General features: G+C 47.4%; 1 protein-coding gene and 1 long non-coding RNA gene across 22 annotated transcripts in view; one reads left to right on the top strand and one right to left on the bottom strand.

Moving 5' to 3' along the window:
- The window catches only part of ARHGEF10L (Rho guanine nucleotide exchange factor 10 like), a 147,243-nt gene that overhangs the window by 110,395 nt on the left and 10,407 nt on the right, over positions 1-26,441 (top strand). For all 20 annotated transcript variants that reach the window (XM_083628472.1, XM_083628486.1, XM_083628473.1 and 17 more), the window contains 2 exons: positions 2,951-3,096; positions 22,469-22,643. In XM_083628472.1, the coding sequence (XP_083484598.1) occupies positions 2,951-3,096; positions 22,469-22,643 (321 nt within the window). The remainder of the gene's footprint in view (positions 1-2,950; positions 3,097-22,468; positions 22,644-26,441) is intronic.
- LOC310769625 lies at positions 1,527-6,111 on the bottom strand. Of its 2 annotated transcripts, none has more exons than XR_014551752.1 (3): positions 5,538-6,111; positions 4,315-4,429; positions 1,527-2,190 (listed from the first exon to the last, which is right to left on the bottom strand). It is a non-coding gene; the product is annotated as an uncharacterized lncRNA (long non-coding RNA). The 2 variants fall into 2 exon arrangements; XR_014551753.1 differs by having other exon boundaries at positions 1,527-2,185.

Genomic DNA, 26,441 nt, shown 5'->3' with positions numbered 1-26,441 from the left:
ATATCTGTATTCAGCCAGGGAAGCCTTTTTTCACTTCAAGGCCTACCCCCACCCCACCCGCCGTGCATCTCCAGCACTTTCCCTCTGAGCGTTTTCCTTTTGGCTGGAAATAACTGAGATCCCGTCCAAAATAGCGATGCTTCTGTCTAGCTGGTAAGAGCTACAATTCACAGAGAAAAACGGTGCCTGCGTCGCTGAGAGGGGGAGAAATGTTGATGCGAAGTGGATAACCGGGAACGTAATAGTGCCATTTGGTGTGTGATTTGCGGTGAGATGCTGTGTGTGTGTGTGTGTGTGTGTGTGTGTGTGTGTGTTGGAGCTTCCTGTGGTTTTGCCAGTTACCGATCTGGCCTTCAGCTTGCCATATCAGTGGGGAGAGCTTGATCCCCAGCCTGCTGACATGTGGTTTGCCCATGCTGTGGGGCTTTGGGCAAACAGACAGCATTGCCTCTCCCCTCCACTGTTAAGGTGCTTCCTGTTCTAGCTCCTCATTTTTTATTTTTCTGATTCATCACACACACACACACATTCAGGAGCCACGCAGCCTGTTTCTACAGGGCTTGGCAGTGGCTGGGCTGTTCCGAAAGAAAATAAAAGGCTCATTTCCCATATGTTTCGCCCCCCCGTGCCTCGTTTTTGACCCCCTGATGTTCAGTTTAAATTGAAGGCAGCCCTGAGTAACTGGAGAAGTTTTTCCAGGTTCAGATTTACAGCATCAGTATCTTTTTTTGGAGGAAAAAAAAAAGTTAATTAGAGCTATAGAATGTTCTGTATAGCCCCCACTCCAGTTTGGTCCGAGTGGCTGAGTCAACATGGAGAAAACGCAGTAACATTTTTTTCCCTCCCTCTCTCATAACACTAGGACTGGGGAACATTGGTTGAAGCTCGGTATTGGGAGATTTAGGACAGAGAATCATAGAATTTTAGAGTTGGAAGAGACGCCAGGGGTCATCAAGTCCAACCCTCTGCAGCGCAGTGTTAAACTGCGGACCTCCTTCCTTCAGGAGGCAGTGATCGCCACCAACTTGGATTGCTTTAAAAGAGGATTGGACAAATTCACAGAGGAGAAGGTTTTTGGTGGATACTGGCCACAATGGCTCTGCTCTGCAGGATGTGATGTCAGAAGGGCCAGCCAATCAGTGTTGTTTATAGAGCTAGCCAATTAGCAGGCCCAGTTTCCCCTGAGCTCAATCCTGCAGGGAAGATTGATCCCTGGCAGAGCGGAGGAGCTTCTGAGAGGCGTTGAGCGGTGGGCAAGACTCGAAAGTTCACATTCTGGTGTGAATTATCCAGACAAACCTCTGTTTTTTGGCATGGCAGGAATGTACAGTCAGGTCCCGCTATCCAAAAGCTCCTTATATGGAAATTCACTTATCCCAACATAAGGGATTAGTAACCAAACCATTGCAGATTCAAATATCTGCACAGCTGGATCCGTGTGTAGTACTGTAAACAAATAAGAAGCCTTAAACAATGCTTGCTTTGTATGTTTTGCTGGCCTGCGGCAGCTGTTTCACCAAAAAACATGGCGGGAGGGAGGAAGGCAGGGGGAGAAATCCGACAGGTAAAGAACATTTTCCCCTTCCTCGTTTGCCTTTTGCGAGGTTTCAGAGAAGTTTCCCTGGTGGTTTTTCCGTCATTTCAGGGTCAAAATTCCCTGTTTGGGACCTCGTTAGAAAATGTCAGTGTAAATTTTTCCACTTGCTGTGTGAATGTCTGCCTAACCAAGGATTTCCTAAGAACACATTGTGTTTGGTTGATGAGACCCGAATGTCTGAAGGTTCCTTACACAAGGCAGGAGCATTTGCTCACCAGTTCTACACCAGGTTTCCCCAACCTGGTGCCCTTCAGACATTTTGGACTGTTAACAGCCCTCAGTCCCAGCCAGCTGTGAACGGTGGACATCATAGTCCAAAACATCTGGAGATGGAGAAGGAGACAGAGGAATGGTCTCTTTTGGAAGATGGTGGACTCTCTTTCCTTGCAGACTTTTTAACGGAGGTTGGATGGCCATCTGTCAGGGATTCTTCAGCTGTGATTTCTGCATTGAATGGGGTTGGGTCCAGATAGCCCATGGGTGTTCCTTCTAACTCTGCAATGATACGACTTGGTGATAATATGGCCTGTCACCAGCTCTCCGGGGTCTCAAACAGAAGCTTTTCCTGTCCGTGGATAAATTTTGGATCTGAGCTATGAAATAATAATGTAGCATCTCAACATCCTGAAGAATTTAGTTGGCTTATTACAGGCACAGGCAAACTGGGCCCTCCAGATGTTTTGGGACTACAACTCCCATCACCCCTAGCTAACAGGACCAGTGGTCAGGGATGATGGGAACTGTAGTCTCAAAACACCTGGAGGGCCGGGTTTGCCTATGCCTGGCTTGTTAGAAAGGAACCTAGGAAGCTGCAACATACCAGCTTGGACAATTTGCCCAAGTACCCTGGTGTTGCCTGTTCTGACTGGCAGCAGCTCTCCGGGGTCTTGGGCAAAGAGAGACCCCCTTTCCAGTGGCGTAGCGTGGGTTGTCAGCACCCGGGGCAAGGCAAGTAATTTGCGCCCCCTAACCCATGGATTTGCGCCCCCTAACCCGTGGATTTGCGCCCCCTAACCCATGGATTTGCCCTAACCCCAGATGTTGCGCCCGGTGCGGCCCGCCCCCCCTGCACCCCCCACGCTACGCCACTGCCCCTTTCCCTGTCACTGGATCCTTTCAGCTGGGAATGCAGGGGATTGAATTTGGGGCTTCCCACATACAAAGTGCATCAGAGCTGCCAGGCTTGCCCAGGTTCTGCGGCCGGCTCAGGCCAAGCCAATCCGACGCCTGTTTTCTAGGATTTGAGTCTTGCTCCAAGCAGTGCTCCCCGACAGTCCTTGTCCTAGAAACCAGCTTTCTGTTGACAGCCGCCACCCCCTTTTCTAATGCCGCTCTCGCTCTTCCTTGCTTCAGGGGGGTTCTGGGACCTGGAGGCTGAGCCTGCCTGCCTGACAGTGGGGCTGGCACCAGTACGGACCCTTTTGACCCTGGACGATGCCGTGTGGGCCAGCTGCGGAAACCAAGTCACCGTCTTCGACGCCGCCACCCTGAAGGCTCAGGTAGGCCTGTGACGCCCCTCTGGAAACCCCTCTGCTAACTTCCTGCCTGCGCTGGAACTCTGCACATGCTCCTTTGTTGCGTTCCAAAAGCAAGGAAGGATTGGACCCTGATTAATAGAATACACACGAAGCTTGACCAGCAAGACTCTGGGAGGAGGCGCCAATGATAATTCCATCCAGCCCTTGGCCCAGGTCGTTTTATTCACAAAAGAATTTTTTACACAGTGTTCGTAAGAACCAATCAGATGTCCTCTGAGCATTTCAAAAAAACCCATGTTAAAGTTAAAACTACAAAGAGCTAATTTGAGCATGCATACGTAGTTCAGAGTAAATAAAATAGGAAACAAGGAGGAGTGCTTTTAGGAAACTCCGGAGGTCATACACAGCAGTAAACAGAAAAGGAAGAACAGGTAGTATTTACCATCTCCTTGTGAACTCTCTTCCTGGCCCTTAAGATCTACCTAAAGATTAACAAACTACATCAAAGTTACATCCTATCTTTATGGCTCAGGATGCCTGGTGAAGCAACTGGCCTGTGTGTTTAGAATGCTTATACGTGCCTGTCAGGCGTAGAGAAAGCAAATGGCAGAGGTGCAGAGGCTTGTGGGATTCAATCAGAAATTATTGTCAATGAATCAAACCCAGACAACGCAATGCTTTCATTGCGGACACAATGGCTTGCTCCATATTTTCATAATTCCTCATAGCAATCCCACCTCACCCCCACACTCCTTGGCCTAGCCCTCTCCATCCAGAGCCAGTGTGGTGTAGTGGTTAGGAGCGGTAGATTCATAATCTGGGGAACCGGGTTCGCATCTCCGTTCCTCCACATGCAGCTGCTGGGTGACCTTGGGCTAGTCACGCTTCTCTGAAGTCTGTCAGCCCCACTCACCTCACAGAGTGTTTGTTGTGGGGGAGGAAGGGAAAGGAGAAGGTTAGCTGCTTTGAGACTCCTTAGGGTAGTGATAAAGCGGGATATCAAATCCAAACTCTTCTTCTTCATCATCCACATTTCTCCATTTACCATCCATTCCCAAGACATCCCTGCCTGTGAACTTATCTTCTCCAACTTCTCTCCCTCTGAGCGATGATCTCATGCTTTCAGTGATTTTTGGCTCTTCCCGATGGTGGAAACTGCATCCCTGACTGCCTACAGGATGCTGCCTCCCTCTTCCTCATCATCCAAACCTGCCTTGGGTACCACCCCTGAGCTCTCACTGTCTCTTGTCAGGCCTAGGTAGTTCGCTTGGGGGATAAAGGACTCTGCAGGAGAAATCAGGTCTGGCGGCTGCATGCAATCTGGCCTGCGAGCCCGGTGGTTCTCCATCTTCTGCTATAAGCAAACAAATGTGCCTTTAACCTTCACCTAAACCTCCCCCTGTCGCCTCTGGATTATTCTGGTTTATTCATTTATTGCATTTAGATCCCCCCCATTTCTCCAAGGTTGCTCGAGGTGGCGGGCATGAAAATGCCAAGCCCAGTCATTTTAACAAAACCTGATGAGGAACGCTTGAGGGAATTGGGGATGTTTAGCTTGGAACAGAGGAGATATGAGAGCCATCTTCAAAGATATCAAGGGCTTTCCCATGGAAGATGGAGCAAACTTGTTTTCTCCTGCTCCAAAGGGCAGGGGCTGATGTATGTATTTGAGTGGCAAGAAAGGAGATTCAGACTAAACATCCGGAATAACTTTCTGGAACAGATAGGTAGCCGTGTTGGTCTGCCATAGTCAAAACAAAAAAATTTTTTTTTCTTTCCAGTAGCACCTTAAAGACCAACTAAGTTAGTTCTTGGTATGAGCTTTCGTGTGCATGCACACTTCTTCAGATAGAAGTGTGCATACACACGAAAGCTCATACCAAGAACTAACTTAGTTGGTCTTTAAGGTGCTACTGGAAAGAAAAAAACTTTCTGGAAGTGAGAGCCATTTGCCAGTGGATAGCTCAGCTGGTTAGAGCATGGTGCTGATCACGCCAAGGTTGCAGGTTCGATTCCTGTATGGGACAGCTGTATATTCTGGCATTGCAGCGGGTTGGGCTAGATGACCATCAGGGTCCCTTCCAACTCTACATTTCCATGAAACCTTAGAGAGCTGCTGCCAGCCAGTGCAGGTGGACCAACGGTCTGACCCCAGCAGAAGCTTCCTATTTAAATCGGCCTTTGGTTCAGAACCATGAGGACTAGGATCCTGATTTATTTTTAGGTCCAGGTCATCATAGAGAGGGAGACCTATGCTTGTCATGTCATAGGTCCCTGGTTCAATGCCTGGCATCCCCAGGTAGGGTTGGGAGTGACCTCCTCTACCTGAAAGCTTGGAGGGCTGCTTCCCGTCAGTGTAGACAATCTGAGCAAGATGGAGCAATGGTCTGACTTGGTAGAAGGCAGGCTCCTATTTAAACCAGCCCTTTATTTATTCAGCGCAATGAGGACTAGAAACTTACTTGATACTTTTGGAAGGGTGGGAGTTCAGTGGCGAAGCATCTGCTCTGCATGCAGAAGGTCTCCAGGTAGGGCTGGGAATGTCCCCTTATCTGAAAACATGGGGAGCCCCTCCATAGCCCTGGGGTAGTGCAGGTTGGTGGCTTTGTGACATCAGAAAGGCCACCCAATCAGTGATATATATATGTGTGTGAAGCTAGCCAATTAGCAAGCCTGGTTTCGTAGAATCATAGAGTTTGAAGGGACCGCGAGGGACATCTAGTCCAACCCCCTGCTCCTGGCGCAAGGTGACATGTCTGACCAAAGCGGGGTGCCAACTAGATGATTCTCAGGGTCCCGTCTAATTCTACAATTCTATGATTCTATGGAAGGTGATGAACTCTCCTTCCTGGGAGGTTTTTAAGCAGAGTTTGGATGGCCATCTGTCAGGGATGCTTTAGTTGAGATTGCTACATTGCCAGGGGTTGGAATGGATGATCTTTGGGGGGATCCCTTCCCTCTCCACAATTCTATTATTTTTATGATGGCTTTGTCTGGTTTTTTCGCATTTTTTTTTAATGGCTTCATGTTGCATTTCCACATGTCATCACACGCCGTGTTGACATCTTCTGTGAGTGAGCGGTACAGAAATATATTCAAGAAGTAGGACTGCCCTTTCTCGCAGAGATGCACACAACCCTAAACAGTTCGGTTTGGGGTGTGTGTGTGTGTGTGTGTGTGACAGATCTGTCCCTCCCCGCAAAATGCCTTTCCGCCCTGCCAGTCCTCTGGGTCGGCCACTGTGTGGCGCTGTTGCGGCACACAGCAGAGCTCTGGTTACGGGCTCAGACTGAAGCAAGTGCCGTTCCACCCAGGAGCTCGCTCTATCTCCTCTGTAGATGCCTCCCTCTTTTTGAAACAGCAGCCGCTGCAGTGGTGTGTGTGTGTGTGTGTGTGTGTGTGTGTGTGTGTGTCTGGAGGGGTCTTCTTTATCGACTCTGCAAATTTCTCGCCTGACCGCCCCTCCTGCTCCTCCTCCACCACCCTGAGTCTTTGTTCTATTATTCATGAGCTGCGTCGGCTGACCACCCCGCAAGGCCAGCTGAACTGTACCAGCTTGTGACTCCGGGGGTCCGGCGTTGTTGCATCAGGAGTAACAAAGGTGGGGTGGGGTGGCGGGCAAAGGGCTGGGTCTCGGCTGCTGCCAGGGTACCGGAGCTCGATGCTCATTCGAAGCACTGTGGCAAAACTTGCCTTCCGGTTTCTCCAAAGTTTCTTCCGCCCTGGGGGTCTCTTAGGTTGGGGTGGGGGTTAGGAATATAAGAGTCAGCTGGGTCAGGTCAATGTTTCTGCCATAGCTTAGGGGGCATGTTTATATAATCATAGAGTTGGACCCCCACGGGTGGCGCTGTGGTCTAAACCACTGAGCCTCTTGGGCTTGCCGATCAGCAGGTCGGCGGTTCAAATCCCCGCAATGGAGTGAGCTCCCGTTGCTCTGTCCCAGCTCCTGCCAACCTAGCAGTTCAAAAGCACACCAGTGCAAGTAGATAAATAGGTACCGCTGCAGCGGGAAGATAAACGGCATTTCGATGCGCTCTGGTTCCTATCACGGTGTCCCGTTGCACCAGAAGCAGTTGAGTCATGCTGGCCACATGTCCCGGAAAGCTGTCTGTGGACAAATGCCGGCTCCCTTGGCCTGAAAGCGAGATGAGTGCCGCAACCCCATAGTCGCCTTTGACTGGACTTAACTGCCCAGGGGTCCTTTACCTTTCACCTAGTGCAGGAATCACTGCTGAAGCGTCCCTGACAGATGGCGATCCAACCTCTGTTTAAAGGCCTCCAAGGAAAGAGAGTCTGCCAGGTTTCTCCTTGTCTGAATCCACTGGTTCAGGTTCTGCCTTCCATATACCACCTGCTATAAAACTCAGGAGTCAAGGTCTGAATGAATCTAATGGCCAATGTTATGACATTCCTATTTTAAATTAGCAGTTGAGATGTTAACCTACATATTTTCATTGTTTTATATTTGTACTATTTGCCATACTCCAGCTTACAGAGTTTAATTGTAACCTATGTATAAAAAAGGTAAAGGTAAAGGACCCCTGGACAGTCGCATGGAAACGCCGTTTACCTTCCCACAGCAGCGGTACCTATTTATCTACTTGCACTGGCCTGCTTTGAACTGCTGGGTTGGCAGGAGCTGGGACAGAGCAACAGGAGCTCACCCCATTACGGGGATTTGAACCGCCGACCTTCTGATCGTCAAGCCCAAGAGGCTCAGTGGTTTAGACCCCAGTGCCACCCGCACCCCTTTAACCTATGTATATATACTTTTCTCTATCCCTGTACATGTCTGTATTTCTGATCTGTGACCATAATAAATCAATGGATTTATACCTTCCAAAGCAGAGGAAAACAAGCTTTCTCCATCTTCCATGGGAGAGCCCATCTGTTGGCTGAAAATGGCTGTCATGTCACTCTCAGTCTCCTATTTTTCACTGCCCATTCTTCCTGTGGCTTTCCAATATCCTTCTTCAATTGTGATGCCCAGAACTGGACACAATATTCCAGGTGTGGTCTAGAATAGAGCGGTGCTATTACTTCCCTTGATCTGTACTTCTGTTGATGTAGCCTAGGATTGTATTAGCTTTTTTCCGCTGCTGCGTCACACTGTTGACTCATGTTATGCTTCTGGTCTGCTAAGATCCTTTGCACATGGGCTGCTGTCTAGCCAGGGGTCCCCCATACTAGATTTGTGCATCTAGAAGCTTCCATTTGTCCCTACTGAAATCCCTTTCTTGTCATTGCTGATCATTTTGTTTCTACAGTGGCACCTCAGGTTAAGTACTTAATTCGTTCCGGAGGTCCGTACTTAACCTGAAACTGTTCTTAACGTGAAGCACCACTTTAGCTAATGGGGCCTCCTGCTGCTGCCACACCGCCGGAGCACAATTTCTGTTCTCATCCTGAAGCAAAGTTCTTAACCTGAAGCACTATTTCTGGGTTAGTGGAGTCTGTAACCTGAAGCGTATGTAACCCGAGGTACCACTGTATACTGCTTTATATTTTTAATAATTTTTTTTAAGGCCATTTAAAGGTAAAGGTAAAGGGACCCCTGACCGTTAGGTCCAGTCGTGGCCGACTCTGGGGTTGCGGCGCTCTTCTCACTTTATTGGCCGAGGGAGCCGGCGTACAGCTTCCGGGTCATGTGGCCAGCATGACTAAGCCACTTCTGGTGAACCAAAGCAGCGCATGGAAACACCGTTTACCTTCCCACCGGAGCGGTACCTATTTATCTACTTGCACTTTGACGTGCTTTCGAACTGCTAGGTTGGCAGGAGCAGGGACCGAGCAACGGGCGCTCACCTCGTCGTGGGGATTCGAACCGCTGACCTTCTGATCAGCAAGTCCTAGGCTCTGTGGTTTTACCCACAGTGCCACCCGTTTACTACACCTTAAAACAATCCAGAATAAAACATTACAGAAGAAAGTCAAATGTAAAGTTTTGTTAGTTTTTGCCCAGTTCTCCGGTCTGCTAAATTCCTGTTTGCAGCTTGTCGATACCCTTCTTACAATGGGTTGCCCAGAACCTGACAGGGGACTCCAGGTACAGACTGAGCAAGACAGAATAGAGCAGTTCTGTGACTTCCCTTGATCGGGACACTAGACTTCTGTTGACGCAGCCTGGAATAAGATTAGATCTTTTTGTTGTGCCCCTCCCCTCTCTACCAGGGGTTGTGTTTCCAGGACGGGGGGTGCAAGTGCTCCTCTGCTAAATGGCCTTCTCGGTGCTCAGAGATGGCCTGACCTAGATTTCCCTCTGCTTGCTTCAAACTGGTTATTTCACCGGGCAATAATAGCCCAATCTCCCACGCGGAGAGGACGCCGGAGGGATCCTATTTGCTTCTCCACTGGGCTTTTTAGGAGCAAATGGCTCTTGCTCGCGATTCTCCCAAATGGCAATAACGGGACTTTCTTTTTGTAAAAATAAATTATTATATATATTTTTTTCCTTTTACAAGTCCTGAAAAAGTGGCGATGCAGCAATCTTTTCAGCTGACTCAGCTCCCAAGGAGATGCCTTTGTTCTTTACTTCCATTAGGGGAGCTGCTGCGTTTAGGGTCACGAGCAAACTTCAGCAGGGACTTTCTTAAAGAGACAGATCACATGAGAAGAGGCAGGGAGGGAGGAAGCACGAATTTTGGAAGGCTCAGGGCAGATAAAAGAAAGTCCTTCCCGCAGAGCAGAGTTAAACTGTGGAACTCACTTTCACAGGAGGCAATGATAACCACCAACCTGGACGACTTTAAATTCAGGGAGGAGAGGGCTATTGATGGTTCCAAGCCATGGGATGCGGGTGGCGCTGTGGGTTAAACAACAGAGGCTAGGACTTTCCGATCAGAAGGTTGGCGGTTCGAATCCCCACGACGGGATGAGCTCCCCTTGCTCTGTCCCAGCTCCTGCCAACCTAGCAGTTCGAAAGCACATCAAAGTGCAAGTAGATAGATAGGTACCACTCCAGCGGTAAAAGGGGTTTCCGCGCGCTCCTCTGGTTTGCCAGAAGCGGCTTAGTCATGCTGGCCACATGACCTGGAATCTGTACGCCGGCTCCCTTGGTCAGTAAAGCAAGATGAGCGCTGCAACCCCAGAGTCGGTCACGACTGGACCTAATGGTCAGGGGTCCCTTTACCTTTACCCTTTACCCTTTACCCTTTTACCCCCTTTACCCTTTCACCTTTCACCTTTCACCTTTCACCTTTACCCTTTACCCTTTACCCTTTAACCTTTAACCTTTACCATTTCACGTTTACCCTTTCACCTTTTCCCTTTACCCTTTACCCTTTTTACCCTTTAACCTTTTTACCCCCTTTACACTTTTTACCCTTTACCCTTTACCCTTTACCCTTTCACCTTTACCCTTTCACCTTTACCCTTTACCCTTTACCCTTTACCCTTTACCCTTTTTACCCTTTACCCTTTTTACCCTTTTTTCCCTTTTTTTCCCTTTTTACCCCCTTTACACTTTACCCTTTACCCTTTACCCTTTTTACACTTTTTAACCTTTACCCTTTACCCGTTTTACCCTCTACCCTTTTTACCCTTTACACTTTTTACACTTTTTAACCTTTACCCTTTACCCTTTTTACCCTTTTCCCTTTTTACCCCTTTTACCCTTTAACCTTTACCTTTTAACCTTTACCTTTTAACCCTTACCCTTTAACCTTTACCCTTTAACCTTTACCCTTTACCCTTTTTACTCCTTTTCCCCTTTTTCCCCTTTACCCTTTCCCCATTAACCTTTACCCTTTTTACCCTTTTTACCCCCTTTACACTTTTTACCCTTTTTACCCTTTTTACCCCCTTTACCTTTTAACCTTTCACCTTTCACCTTTACCCTTTAACCTTTACCCTTTAACCTTTCACCTTTACCCTTTACCCTTTAACCTTTCACCTTTAACCTTTCACCTTTCACCTTTACCCTTTCACCTTTACCCTTACACCTTTACCCTTTCACCTTTCCCCTTTACCCTTTACCCTTTCACCTTTACCCTTTCACCTTTACCACTTAACCTTTACCCTTTCACCTTTACCCTTTCACCTTTACCCTTTCACCTTTACCCTTTAACCTTTAACCTTTAACCTTCAACCTTTAACCTTTAACCTTTACCCTTTCACCTTTACCCTTTACCCTTTCACCTTTACCCTTTACCCTTTCACCTTTACCCTTTCACCTTTACCCTTTACCCTTTCACCTTTACCCTTTCACCTTTACCCTTTCACCTTTACCCTTTCACCTTTACCCTTTACCCTTCAACCTTTAACCTTTACCTTTTACCCTTTACCCTTTACCGTTTAACCTTTAACCTTTACCCTTTTTACCCTTTTTACCCCCTTTACCCTTTTTACCCTTTTTACCCCCTTTACCCTTTACCCTTTTTACCCCCTTTACCCTTTAACCTTTACCTTTTAACCTTTACCTTTTAACCCTTACCCTTTAACCTTTACCCTTTATCCTTTACCCTTTACCCTTTAACCTTTACCCTTTACCCTTTTTACTCCTTTTACCCTTTTTCCCCTTTACCCTTTACCCATTAACCTTTAACCTTTACCCTTTTTACCCTTTTTACCCCCTTTACACTTTTTACCCTTTTTACCGTTTTACCCCCTTTACCTTTTAACCTTTCACCTTTACCCTTTACCCTTTAACCTTTAACCTTTCACCTTTACCCTTTCACCTTTCACCTTTCACCTTTACCCTTTCACCTTTCACCTTTACCCTTTCACCTTTCACCTTTCACCTTTCACCTTTACCCTTTCACCTTTCACCTTTACCCTTTACCCTTTACCCTTTCACCTTTACCCTTTAACCTTTACCCTTTCACCTTTCACCTTTACGCTTTCACCTTTACCCTTTAACCTTTACCCTTCACCCTTTGACCTTTACCCTTTAACCTTTGCCCTTTCACCTTTACCCTTTACCCTTTGACCTTTACCCTTTACCCTTTTTACCCCCTTTACCCTTTTTACCCCCTTTACTCTTTACCCTTTTTACCCTTTACCCTTTTTACCCTTTTTACCCCCTTTACCTTTTACCCTTTACCCTTTCACCTTTACCCTTTCACCTTTACCCTTTACCCTTTAACCTTTAACCTTTAACCTTTACCCTTTACCCTTTCACCTTTACCCCTTAACCTTTACCCTTTCACCTTTACCCTTTACCCTTTACCCTTTCCCCTTTAACCTTTACCCTTTCACCTTTACCCTTTACCCATTAACCTTTAACCTTTAACCTTTAACCTTTAACCTTTAACCTTTACCCTTCACCCTTTACCCTTTACCCTTTAACCTTTAACCTTTACCCTTTTTACCCTTTTTACCCCCTTCACACTTTTACCCCCTTTACCCTTTAACCTTTACCTTTTAACCTTTACCCTTGAACCTTTACCCTTTCACCTTTCACCTTTCACCTTTAACCTTTAACCTTTACCCTTTTACCCTTTTACCCCATTTACCCTTTTACCCTTTTTAACCTTTTTACCCCCTTTACCCTTTACCCTTTTTACCCTTTACCCTTTTTACCCCCTTTACCCTTTACCCTTTACCCTTTTACCCCCTTTACACTTTTACCCTTTTAACCCTTTTTACCCCCTTTACACTTTTTACCCTTTTTACCCTTTTTATCCCCTTTACCCTTTACCCTTTTTACCCTTTTTACCTCCTTTACCCTTTTTACCCCCTTTACCCTTTACCCTTTTTACCCCCTTTACCTTTTAACCTTTCACCTTTACCCTTTACCCTTTAACCTTTACCTTTTAACCTTTCACCTTTACCCTTTAACCTTTACCCTTTAACCTTTCACCGTTACCCTTTCACCTTTACCCTTTAACCTTTACCCTTTACCCTTTACCCTTTACCCTTTAACCTTTACCCTTTTTACCCTTTTTAACCTTTACCCTTTACCCTTTTTACCCTTTACCCTTTTTACCCTTTTTACCCTTTTTACCCTTTAACCTTTACCTTTTAACCTTTACCTTTTAACCTTTACCCTTTAACCTTTCACCTTTACCCTTTCACCTTTACCCTTTCACCTTTACCCTTTCACCTTTACCCTTTCACCTTTTTACCCTTTTTACCCTTTTTACCCCCTTTATACTTTTTACCCTTTTTACCCTTTTTACCCCCTTTACACTTTTTACCCTTTTTACCCCCTTTACCCTTTGCCCTTTTTACCCCCTTTACCCTTTTTACCCCCTTTACCCTTTAACCTTTACCTTTTAACCTTTACCTTTTAACCTTTACCCTTGAATCTTTACCTTTTAACCTTTCACCTTTACCCTTTTTACCCTTTTTACCCTTTTTACCCCTTTTACCCTTTAACCTTTACCCCTTAACCTTTACCCTATACCCTTTTACCTTTAACCTTTACACTATAACCTTTAACCTTTACTCTTTACTGTTTACCCTTTCACCTTTACCCTTTACCCTTTACCCTTTACCTTTACCTTTAGCTATGCTTTGCTGGCCGGACCCAGCAGGCTCTGCTTATGTTCTCAATACAGGTATGGCTAAGATGCTGCTAGACTCCAGTTCCCATCAGCCCACAGTCCAGGGCTTACCCATTCACAACAATGGAGGCAAAATTCAATTCAGCTCGCATTTAAAGGCCCAGCCACTTAATTTTTATGCTTCAAAACTGTGCAGCGACTGAAACGCGGCCGATCTTTCGGAATTCGCACAAATCCGAATTTTGCAAACCCTGTTACACCAGCCGAGCCTCATAATCCAGGAATGCATATATACTTTTTGCTCGGGCAAAGCGTGCCCGAAAACACATCTCTTCACAAAACCAACCTACAAAAATGTGCTATAATTAGGCAAAATTGCTTTGTAAATAATTGCCTTGGATATCAGCCAAAAACTGCATGCAGGAAAAGGGAGAGAAAAGTGTCCGTTAGGAGAAATCTGTGCCAAAATCCTCATGAATATTCATGGGGGTTTTAAAATTAAAGACAATTCAAACTAATGCGGAGAGGCGGTAGAGCTTAAATCGAAGGTGGAGAAGGGAGAGGTCCCCCAAGATTGGCATTTTTGCCCATGTCTAATCTAGAACCCTCCTTTTTAAACTGTGCATGGCTCTAGAACTGATAGGACAGCCAAACTGAACTACCTGAACGTCTGTCCCATGAAGGATGGAGCAAGCTTGTTTTCCTACTGCTCCAGGGCGCAGGACCTGAACCAACAAATTCAAAGGGCCAGAAAGGAGAGCCCCCCTAAACAATAGGAAGAACTTTCTGATGGACTCATAGAATCGTAGAATTTGGATGGACCCCAAGGGTCATCTAGTCCAACCCCCTGCACTGCAGGAATCTCAGCTAATAATAATAATAATAATAATAATAATAATAATAATAATTTATTATTTATACCCTGCCCATTAGGCTGGGTTTCCCCAGCCACTCTGGGCGGCTTCCAACAAGTATTAAAATACAGTAGTCTGTTAAACATTAAAAGCTTCCCTAAACAGGGCTGACTTCAGATGTCTTCTAAAAGTCTGGTAGTTGTTTTTCTCTTTGACATCTGGTGGGAGAGCGTTCCACAGGGACTTGGCTTCTCACCAGAAGGCCCTCGGCGCTAGACCTCAGTGTCCGGGCAGAACGATGGGGGTGGAGATGCTCCTTCAGGTATACTGGACCATCCAACCTCCGCTTAAAATCCTCCGAGTCCACAAACTCCCCACAGAGTTTGTCCCACTGTCAGAAAGTTCTTAACAGGCAAAGCATGGGCTTTGCACGGGCTCTACTGCTGAGCTACTGCCCTTTCCTTAAAAATAAAGCGGGTTTCTAGTCCTCATCATTCTAAACAAGAGGCTGATTGTAACAAGAAACGACACAGTCAGGCTCTTTGCCCATCTAGCTCTGTTTTGCCTAAATGGACCGGCAGCGTCTTTCTAGGGATGTTCACATTCTTATGTGGTGATGCCTGGGATTCAAGCTGGGTCCTTCTGCATGCAAGGCAGGGATCCAGCCTCTGAGCTACACCCTTCCCTTAAGTCGCAGAGATATGGGAAGCTGCTTTCTACTGACTCAGTCGATCTTCCTCTACTGTCTACACTGGCTGGCAGTGTCTCTGCTGCATTCATCAGAATATTTCCCCAGTCTTACCTGGAGATGCTGTTGGGGGTTGGGACCTTCTGTATGCAAGGCAGATGCACTCCTACGCCTGTGACCCTTTCTTCTATGAAAGCATACAGAGTGTGTGTGTGTGTGTGTGTGTGTGTGTGTGTGTAGCAGGTCTCCAGTCTTCCAAGAGGCCGGAGAGTGATGCTGTCGGATGATGAAAGATCACTTCGCCTATTAGACGACTGGCTTCAGACCAAGCTGTCCATTAATTAACCAGCTTGGGATTATGGATAGTTACTTAGAGTGGCACCTTAAGGAAGGTGCTTTGTGAAAGTGAAGGTGACCGCGTGGTGGGTGGGTGCCTTTCTCTGCGATTTTATTTTATTTTTTTGCGGGCAGAGGGAAGGTATTGATATTGCTTCTGGGCCTCAGTTGCCTGAAATGCACATGTTCCTATCCAAAATGAGAGTTCCTCTGAGCAGGTGCAGAGCGCGTTTCCCAGGTCTGGTAGGTTCGGAGGGTTGCAAGAAGCGTTCAGCAGCCCCTCCCAAGTGTCCCTATTTTCCAGGGATGGCCGCAGGCTTACAGAAGCCGTCCTGGTTTCTGATTTGATCCCGGAATGTTCCACTTTTCCTTAGGACGTCCCTATTTTCATCAGAGAAATGTTGGAGGGTATGGAGGTGTGTGACACCCCCCCCCCCAAGCCAAGGTAACTGCACAACCTTTAGAAGACATCTGAAGGCAGCCCTGTATAGGGAATCCTTTACATCTTTTATTATATTGTTGTATATGTTGGAAGCCACACACAGTGGCTGGGGCAACCCAGTCAGACGGGCAGGGTATTATTATTATTATTATTAAAGGTAAAGGTAAAGGGACCCCTGACCATTAGGTCCAGTCGTGGCCGACTCGAGTTGCGGCGCTCATCTCGCTTTATTGGCTGAGGGAGCTGGCGTACAGCTTCCGGGTCATGTGGCCAGCATGACTAAGCCACTTCTGGCGAACCAGAGCAGCGCATGGAAACGCCGTTCACCTTCCCACCGGAGTGGTACCTATTTATCTACTTGTACTTTGATGTGCTTTCAAACTGCTAGGTTGGCAGGAGCAGGGACCGAGCAATGGGAGCTCACCCCGTCGCGGGGATTCAAACCGCCGACCTTCTGATTGGCAAGTCCGAGGCTCTGGGTTTAACCCACAGTGCCACCCACGTCCCTTAGGATGTGCCTATTTTCATCAGAGAAATGTCACAGAGTATGGAACTGTGAGATCCCACCCCAAGCCAAGGAGATAAGTAACTGCACAACCTTTAGAAGACATCTGAAGGCAGCCCTGTATAGGGAATCTTTTAAATCTTTTATTATGTTTTTATATATGTTGGAAGCCTCCCACAGTGGCTGGGGCAACCCATTCAGATGGGCTGTGTATTATTATTATTATTATTATTATTAATAGAATAGGACGTCCCTATATTCACTGGAGAAATCTTGGAGGGTATGTGTTCAGGATGGAGGTGGAACTGTCTGACACTGAGCTAGATGGACCCAAGAGCCACAGTCCGTCAAAAGCAGTTTCCTACATCAATTCCTAGAACTGAGCAGAAGAGACGGGAATGCGTATAGCTGCTTCATAAAGAGCATGGGTCATTGGCCCATCTAGCTGAGTATTACCTGCACGGACTGGCAGCAGCTCTCCAGGAACCATTGGCCTGATCCTGCAGGCAGTTATTGTGTTCTTCCAGGCCTGTACATGTGAACAAACCTTCACATACACGCTGCCACCTCCAAGCTGCTTGCTCCAGCAATCTCTGTTTTCCCCTGATTGTGGGGGGAGGATGTTGGCACCTCCTCTGCCTTGGCACCTTCCGTCAGCCGAAGTTTGATGCCTCGTCAATACTAATATGACTTTTTACGCCTCCCTTGCTGCCCGGCGGGATTTATGGGAGCGCTGTTTTTATATAGACATTTCGAGGTACATAAATGCCGCCGTTCCCGCCGTGGGTAGGGTTGTGTCAGCGTTTTCAATATAATATTCTGGGTTTTATAATGCAGGCAATAAAAGATGGTCGCGCCGAGCCGGAATGCTGCACAGCGGAGCCTCAGTCCCAGGGAAGGGGGTGGTGGAATACACTGTATTTCTGTTCTAGAGAGAGGGGAGAGAGTTCGCAGGCGGTTGATTTGTGGGTGTCATCTACATCTAGTTAGAGTGGGGAAGACGGTGACTCAAACTCGCAGCCTTAAAAAGTGAAGGGGGCTCCCGTCTAGGGAGAGGTCTCAGCATTTGAGGCTTTTTAGTTTAGAGAAAGGGTGGGGGATGAGGCGACCTGATCTAAATTTATGCGTCGCAACGCTGAAACTCCAATGGAGCTGAATGTGGGAAGATTCAGTCCTTCTTCACACAGCGCGGAGTTAAACTATGGAACTCTCTGCCACAGGAGGCAGGGATGCCCACCAGCTTAGTAAAGGTAAAGGGACCCCTGACCATTAGGTCCAGTCGTGGCCGACTCTGGGGTTGCGGCGGTCATCCCGCTTTACAGTGGTACATTGGGTTAAGTACTTAATTCGTTCCGGAGGTACGTTCTTAACCTGAAACTGTTCTTAACCTGAAGCACCGCTTTAGCTAATGGGGCCTCCCACTGCTGCCGTGCCGCGGCTGCATGATTTCTGTTCTCATCCTGAAGCACTATTTCTGGGTTAGTGGAGTCTGTAACCTGAAGTGTATGTAACTTAAAGCGTATGTAACCCGAGGTACCACTGTATTGGCCCAGGGAGCTGGTGTACAGCTTCCAGGTCATGTGGCCAGCATGACTAAGCCGCTTCCGGCGAACCAGAGCAGCGCACGGAAACGCCGTTTACCTTCCCGCTGGAGCGGTACCTATTTATCTACTTGCACTTTGAGGTGCTTTCAAACTTCTAGGTGGGCAGGAGCAGGGACCGAGCAATGGGAGCTCACCCCGTCGCAGGGAGTCGAATCGCCGACCTTCTGATCGGCAAGTCCTAGGCTCTGTGGTGTAACCCACAGTGCCACCCACGTCCCTTGCACACCAGCTTGGCTTTAATAGGATTAGACAGATTCACGGAGAAGAGGGCCACTAGCCACAATGGCTATGTTCTGCCCCCCATATTCTGCTTCTGAATACCCATTGCTGTAAACACAGTTAGGAGGGGAGAGTGAAATTGTGCTCAAACCCCGCTTGCAGGTTTCCCCCTTTGGCCTGATCCAGCAGCCCGGGATCTTTGTGTGCTGTTACGTCAATTCGGCACATAAATCAAGGGTAACTTTTTGCACACTAACATCTTTCGGAGGTGGAAGCAGGCAGCCGGATCATTTTCTTTTTAAAAAATGTTGTTTTATGGTATGTTTTATGGTACTTTTACGACTTCATGTTTTTGTACTGTAAACCGCCCTAGTCATCTTTGTATTAAAAAAACTAGGACAGAAATCGAATAAAACGGTCGATAGTAAGGGTGTTTCACAGGAGCCGGAGAGAAGCTAGCCTCCTGTGGGATGGCTAATAATAATAATAATAATAATAATAATAGTATTTTTTAATTTATATCCCACCCATCTGGCTTGGTTTCCCCAGCCCCTCTGGGTGGCTTGCAACATATAAAACACAAAACATCAAACATTTTTTAAAAAACAAGATATCCTATACAAGCAACATGCAAACCAATAAATCAATAAAAACCAATAACAACAATAATAAACAGTTTGCAGTTATACCCAAATTAAAGTAACCGTAAACTAAACCCCAACTAAACTAAAATAAATTTCCAGTTCACCAAGTTATGCCAATGGCATCTCTCTCATTCTCCCTTTCTTTCTTTCTTTCTTTCTTTCTTTCTTTCTTTCTTTCTTTCTTAAAAAGTATTTGCCACCTGCAATTCCAAAAACAGCCCGGTGTAAAAATGTCACCTTTGTTTTATGGGCTGGATTGCAATCGGCCACCACGCTTTCCTACATGGTGAATGAGGGGAAAGTTTGACGACCGCAGGCAATTGCTGCTACTGATAAGAAAGGAGGGCAGAGAAGGGTTGCGCGGTAACAAAACATCCCTGGTAGTTTTGCTGTTTGGGTGGAAATGGAATTGGGGGGAAAGCATTTGCTGTATTGAAGAGATTAGGGGTTTGGGGAGCCTCTTTTAGCCTGAGGGCCACATTCCATCCTGTGCAGCAATCCGGGGGCCAGAGGCAAAAGCAGAGCGACTGATAGGAGCCATATTGATGTTGGCTAGCCCTGCCTTACGACACAGGCATGTATGAGTCTGCCTAACAAAAGAGTCCATCTATCCCATTAATGTCTGCACTGGCTGGCAGCAATGGCTTTCTGGGTTTTCAGGTGGGGGTCTTCTTCTCCAAGGCCTGCCTCAAGATGCAGGGGGGGGGTGAACCTGGTTCCTTTCGTGTGGGGTGTGAAATAAGAATATTGAGGGGTCCCTTCAAGGCGGGGATCAGCAAACTTTTTCAGCAGGGGGGCGGTCCACTGTGCTTCAGATCTTGTGGGGGGCTGGACTGTATTTTGGGGGGGAAATGAACAAATTCCTATGTCCCACAAATAACCCAGAGATGCATTTTAAATAAAAGGACACATTCTACTCATGTAAAAACACGCTGATTCCCGAGCCATCCGCAGGCCGGATTTAGATGGTGATTGGGCCGGATTGGAGAGAGCGTACCTTTTAAGGCTCAAACCGGTCGGGAAATGAACAGAGACCAGACCAGGATATACAAAAGCAAAGCGACTATAAGCCTGATCTTTATTAAAGGGTGCTCCCCCCCCCCCAAACACACAGGAGAGACGAGGAGGACCCAGGACAAAGGTGTGCAAGCCCTTATATAGACATTGAAATTGCCCACCCTGGAGCTCAAGACCAACCCCAGAAACATACGTACATCACAGAAGGGGTGTAGCCCAAGGCCACCCCCCAGATACATCAGAGATGGAGAGGACTACAACAGAAATCTGAGTGTGTTGTTTTTTCTCCTGTCTGCTAGGTTACCTGATTGGATTACCTGGGCATCCTGGCCACTCTTTTGTTATGATAATTACTCAACTCCTGAATCCAGGTCACAGGCTCACCCTATTCATATCTTAACTGTGCCCTTGAGACAGGATTTGGCTGCTCCCCATTTCCTTCGACCTTGCAGAGAAATATATCTGAGGTCAATTTGGGAGAGAGAAAATGCTTTCAGGACTTTTCTGTGGGTTTCAGACATGTGGTCTATGCATATTTGTATGTGCTTGCTTGGTACATTTACGAACATCTATTTTTTAAATGTATAAGACCTTAAAATTCTTATAACAGGTGCATGGGCCCTGCCACCAAGCAGTGGCCCTTTCCTGAAAAACAAAACAAGTTTCTAGTCCTTGTCGTTCCATGTAAAAAAGGCTGGTTGAAAAAGGGAGCTGCCCCCTGCCTGGGATTTATTGGGATTGTTGGGTTCCTGTGCTGAGCCTCAGAAGGGCTTGTAAAAGCCTGACATGTCAGAGGGGGAGAGAGCAACTGGAACCTGACAGGCCAGTGAATTAAATTCTTAGGTAATTGCATCTTTGTGAGTCCATCGCTGCAGTTGGTTTGTTTGCCTGCTTCGGTTCCACTTGCTGAATAACACCCCCCACCCTTCCCTAAAACCCCCAGGATGTGCGCAGGTGGACTTCTTGGGATCTGCAACAACGAAAATCCATTTCCCCTTCTCTTCCCCTCCCTCCGCTATTAAGCAAAAATTGAATTCTGATAGCTCTGATGCCAGCTTCTTGCTGCTGCTGTGGATTTGCAAACAAGCAATGGATTTGTGGGTGTCTCCGCTTCTGGATCTCTCCATGGCAGGGAGAGCAGAAAAGAGTTGCCTGGTGCTGTGGCTTGGCGGCCGCTCAAAACGGACCAGTTACCAGAGCCCCCTGTCCATGGAGGCGTGGGTCAATTCTGTGTCCAGAGCAGTTGTCTACCAGCTCCACCTGGTACACAGGCTGAGACCCTACCTGCCCACGGACTGTCTCGCCAGAGTGGTGCATGCTTTAGTTATCTCCCGCTTGGACTACTGCATTGCGCTCTACGTGGGGCTACCTTTGAAGGTGACCCGGAAACTACAACTAATCCAGAATGCGGCAGCTAGACTGGTGACTGGGAGCGGCCACCGAGACCATATAACACTGGTCTTGAAAGAGCTACATTAGCTCCCAGTACATTTCCGAGCACAATTCAAAGTGTTGGTGCTGACCTTTAAAGCCCTAAACGGCCTCGGTCCAGTATATCTGAAGGAGCGTCTCCACCCCCATCGTTCTACCCGGACACTGAGGTCCAGCACCGAGGGCCTTCTGGCAGTTCCCTCCCTGTGAGAAGTGAGGTTACAGGGAACCAGGCAGAGGGCCTTCTCGGTGGTGGCGCCCTCCCTGTGGAACGCCCTCCCATCCGATGTTGAGGAAATAAACAACTATATGACTTTTAGAAGACATCTGAAGGCAGCCCTGTTTAGGGAAGTTTTTAATGTTTAATGCTGTATTGTGTTTTTCATGTTCTGTTGGGAGCCACCCAGGGTGGCTGGGGAAACCCAGCCAGATGGGTGGGGTATAAATAATAAAATATTATCATCATCATCAGCAGCAGCAGCATCCTCTTTTAAAGCAATCCATGTTGGTGGCGATCACTGCCTCCTGCAGGAAGGAGTTCCGCAGTTTAACTCTGCCCTGCTTAGAGGTCTTCCTTGGGAGGTTGTGAACTCTCTTTCCTTGAAGGCTTTTAAGCAGAGTTTGGATGGCCATTTGTCAGGGATTCTTGGGCTGTGATTCCTGCATTGCAGGGGGATGGGCAAGATGTCCTTTAGCCCCCTCCCCCACTCTAAGATTCTATGAAATTCATGGAGGAGAAGGGTATCAATGGCTAATAGCCATGATGGTTAGATTTTCTATCTCCACTGTCAGAATCACAAGTGGGAATCCCAAACTGCGTCCATGCCCTGCTCCCGTAAGCCACTGTAAGAACAGGATGCTGAACTAGATTGGCCTGCTAGCAGGATGCTTCTTGTATAGCCTCCCTTCAGCTGTTGTTTCCTTCTAGTGTTTGGTATTCAGGGTACACTGCTCCTGTCCATGGAGTCTCTGTTTTGCTATCGTAGTTAACAGGCACTGCCCCCATCTTCCCTGAATTTGGCTAACTCTTAAATAAGAAAGTTATTGCCACCGCTTCAGGGAAGTGGGGTATAAATAATAAAATGATGATGATGATGATTACAGTACAACAACAACCCTTTGCCACTCTGCGAAGAGGGTGGCCGGTCCAGATGGGCCTGATCCAGCCGCAAGGCTCTCCTGACCTTGTGTTCTTCCCTTCCTTGCAGCAAACATTTGAGGCCCACCCGGAGGAAGAAGCAAGCGTCACCCACATGATCAAGGCGGGCAGCGGCGTGTGGATGGCCTTCTCCTGCGGCTCCTCCGTCCGGCTCTTCCACACCGAAACGCTTGAGCATCTGCAGGAGATCAACATCGCCACACGGACCACTTTTGCCCTGCCAGGTAGGCATGGGACCACCAACAGTGACAATAGCTCTGGATATTCCTGGCCTGGCAGCCCAAACTGGCACCACTGTGAGGCCATGCATGTCTGGGAGGGTCAACTAAGTTTTACTCATTGAAATTACCATATCTCCTCAAAATCATTTCTCCTGAATATTCCCCATCTTTCTTCCACTGTTGAGCAGCTCTTGGAGAAGTGGGCTTGGACCTGATAGCTCCATCTCTCCTTCCCTGTGCCAAGTCAACCCAACTACCACCACAACCGCAACCACAAATTCTTTGTTAATTTTATTTCTGTTGCAGCCACCCTGCCCTGCGCCTTTCTCAGACCTCTCTCTCCCCTCCCCACTTTCTTCCATTTGCAAGATGGAGTAATTGTGCAATTAGGACTAAATGCATTAGCTGTTTAAAGTGTTTCATGGCTCTCCCTTTTTTTTTTAAAAAAAGCTTTTTTTAAAAAAAGACCCCCTTTTTTAAAAAAAGAATCGCTGCTTCTCTTCTCCTTCCCTCGGAGCGAGCGTTTTAATTTTGGTATTAATGCATATTTGAACTTAAGCTCTCTCATCCTTTTTAACTAGACAGGCCGTTAATAAAGTCTTTCTCGCAGAGAGGCCCCGGCCTTTTAAAAGCAGTAGATCTATTAGCCGGGACGGAGTCTGACGTTGCGGCATTAAGCCTCCGAGATAAAATATTTATTCTCCGTTAAGAGTCCCACCCGCCATCTCTTCCCCGAAGAGCAGGGGGCACAAGATGCCTTATCAGTATCGCTATGATCTGGGTGGAACCCCTCTTGTAGCTCCCATGCATTACTCTTCAATTCTTCTTGCAAAAAGCTTGTTGGAACTTACTGCCTTATGCTGAGTCAAACCGTTGGTCCATTGAGCCCAGTGTTGTCCACACAGACCGGCAGGCACCTCTCCAGGAGTTCGGACCGAGATCTTACCTAGAGATTGAAATGGAGGCCTTCTGCATGCTCTACCTCTGAGCTACAGTCTTTTCCTTAAAAACAAAGCATTCTTCTAGTCCTCATAGTTCTGAAGGAGTCAGACCCTTAGTCCTTAGCTCAGTGTTGCCTTCACTGGCCGGCAGGGTTTAAGGTTGAGGCCTTGCCTACTCCTTCTGAATGCAGAGCAGAAGCTTCGCCTCTGAGCTACAGCCCTTCCAGTGTAATTTGGAATCTGTGGGTCTCTGCCTTCCCTGTGCTTTATCCTTGCAAAACATCTACTGAGTTAGACTTGTGGCTCAAGGGTGCCTTAAGCAGAACCTGCCCTAGAAATGATGGCATCAGCCATTTAATCCATGGCTGGGGGAACTTTTTTTCTAGATTAGGACCACATTTCCTCCCACATAATCTTCCAAGGGCAGCATGCGAGGGGTGGGCAGGGCTAGAAGGAAAAGTGGGCAAGGCAGTAGAGGCCAATTTTACCTTTGTAGAGAGGGCTTGCTTTTGTACAAAAACCTATCTCCGTCTTCCATGCAAGAGGCATCATCAGACCTCAAGGATGTGTCCCACCTAGCAGGAAGATAAGGGAGGAAACAAAATCAGTGTGGTGAGAGGTTCTGGCCTGGTGAGCATTCGGAGGACCAGGGCAGAGAGGTTTTTGAGGGCTCCATCCAGCCCCCATCCCAGAGCTTCTTCACCCTTCTTTTAATCAATTCATTGGTCAGGTCAATTGATTCCTACCGAAACCCGATCACTTTACTGGCAACTCCCCATTTACGCAGGGGTATTTTAGGCCCTGCTAATTGATTGCAGGTGGCGCTGTGGGTTAAACCACAGAGCCTAGAACTTGCCGATCAGAAGGTCGCGGTGAGCTCCTGTTGTTCAGTCCCTGCTCCTGCCAACCTAGCAGTTTGAAAGCACGTCAAAGTGCAAGTAGATAAATAGGTACCGCTCCGGCGGGAAGGTAAACGGCATTTCTGTGCACTGCTCTGGTTTGCCAGAAGCAGCTTAGTCATGCTGGCCACATGACCCAGAAGCTGTACGCTGGCTCCCTTGGTCAGTAAAGCGAGATGAGCGCCGCAACCCCAGAGTCGGTCACGACTGGACCTAATGGTCAGGGGTCCCTTTACCTTTAATTGATCGGGCATCACATTTTAGAAAGGTTTCAAGTATTATTATTTTTTTTACAAGGTGACTTACGAAAGCTGGAGATGGCAGGGACCACATTCAGAGTGTCTGGGGGGATGTTGCGGGTTGGGGTGGGGGCTTCTTCTGAGATGTGGTCACAGCAGGCTGCCGTCTAAAAGCAAAGCCTGCATTCGTCCCTCCCCCACAAGTCCTCGCTCTTTTCATATGCAAATATATGCAGGTTTAATCAGCAGAGATGTGCATTTAATCAACAACAGATTCCCTCAGTTGGATGCCTGGCCCGACTTAAGAAATCACTATATGAAATTGGTGTCCTTTCACGGCAACCCTTGTGAGAGAGACCACCTCATGTGTTGAGTGGGATGGCCGGCCTCACCCTGGCTGAGTGTTGGTGGGTTTTGGGGACAGGGTCCTTCTTCGCACAAGTGAGTAGTTAAAAAACGGAATTTGCTCTCACAAGAGGCCGCAACAGCCACCCACTTAGAGGACATTGAAAGAGGATGGAAATTCTAGAGTTGGAAGGTCACGCCCAGCAATGTAGGAATCAACGCTAAAGAATCCCTGACAGACAGACATCCAACCTCTGCTTAAAAACATCCGGGGAAGGAGAGTTCACCACCTTTTGATAGCCACCTCTGTTGAACAGCTCTTACTGTCCTGATGTTCATTCAAAATCTCCTTTTTGGGAGCCATTGTTTCGGTTCCTAGCCTCCAGAGCAGAAGAAAACAAGCTCACTCCATCCTCCATGGGAGAGCCCTTCAGATATTTTAAGGTGGCTATCATATCGCAGTGAGAGGTTTTACTTTCTTGGGCTCCATGATCACTGCAGATGGTGACAGCATCCACGAAATTAAAAGACGCCTGCTTCTTGGGAGAAAAGTGATGACAAACCTAGACAGCATCTTAAAAAGCAGAGACATCACCTTGCCGACAAAGGTCCGTATAGTTAAAGGTATGGTTTTCCCAGTAGTGATGTATGGAAGTGAGAGCTGGACCATAAAGAAGGCTGATCGCCGAAGAATTGATGCTTTTGAATTACGATGCTGGAGGAGACTCTTGAGAGTCCCATGGACTGCAAGAAGATCAAACCTATCCATTCTGAAGGAAATCAACCCCGAGTGCTCACTGGAAGGACAGGTCCTGAAGCTGAGGCTCCAATACTTTGGGCACCTCATGAGAAGAGAAGACTCCCCGGAAAAGACCCTGATGTTGGGAAAGATGGAGGGCACAAGGAGAAGGGGACGACAGAGGACGAGATGGTTGGACAGTGTTCTCGAAGCTACTAACATGAGTTTGACCAAACTGCGGGAGGCAGTGGAAGACAGGAGTGCCTGGCGTGCTCTGGTCCATGGGGTCACGAAGAGTCAGACACGACTAAACGACTAAACAACAACAACAATCATAACTCCTCTCAGTGTCCTCTTTTCCAGGCTAAACATACCCAGCGCCTTCAACTGCTCCTCATATGGCTTGGTTTCCAGACCCTTGATAATCTCAGTCACCCTCCTCTGCACACATTCCATCTCGTCAACATCCTCATTCAATTGTGTTGCCCAGAACTGAACACAGCACTCTAGATGTTCTCCGACCAAGGCTAAACATACCCAACTTCCACATCCGTTCATCCAAAGGCTTGATTTCCAGACCTATCATCCTCTTGGTCGCCCTCCTCTGCAGATATTCAACAAATTCATGGAAGAAGACC

Source organism: Podarcis filfolensis, assembly GCF_964270895.1.
Source record: "Podarcis filfolensis genome assembly, chromosome: 8".
NCBI classification, from domain to species: Eukaryota; Metazoa; Chordata; class Lepidosauria; order Squamata; family Lacertidae; genus Podarcis; species Podarcis filfolensis.
This window is presented reverse-complemented; position numbering and strand designations above follow the sequence as displayed.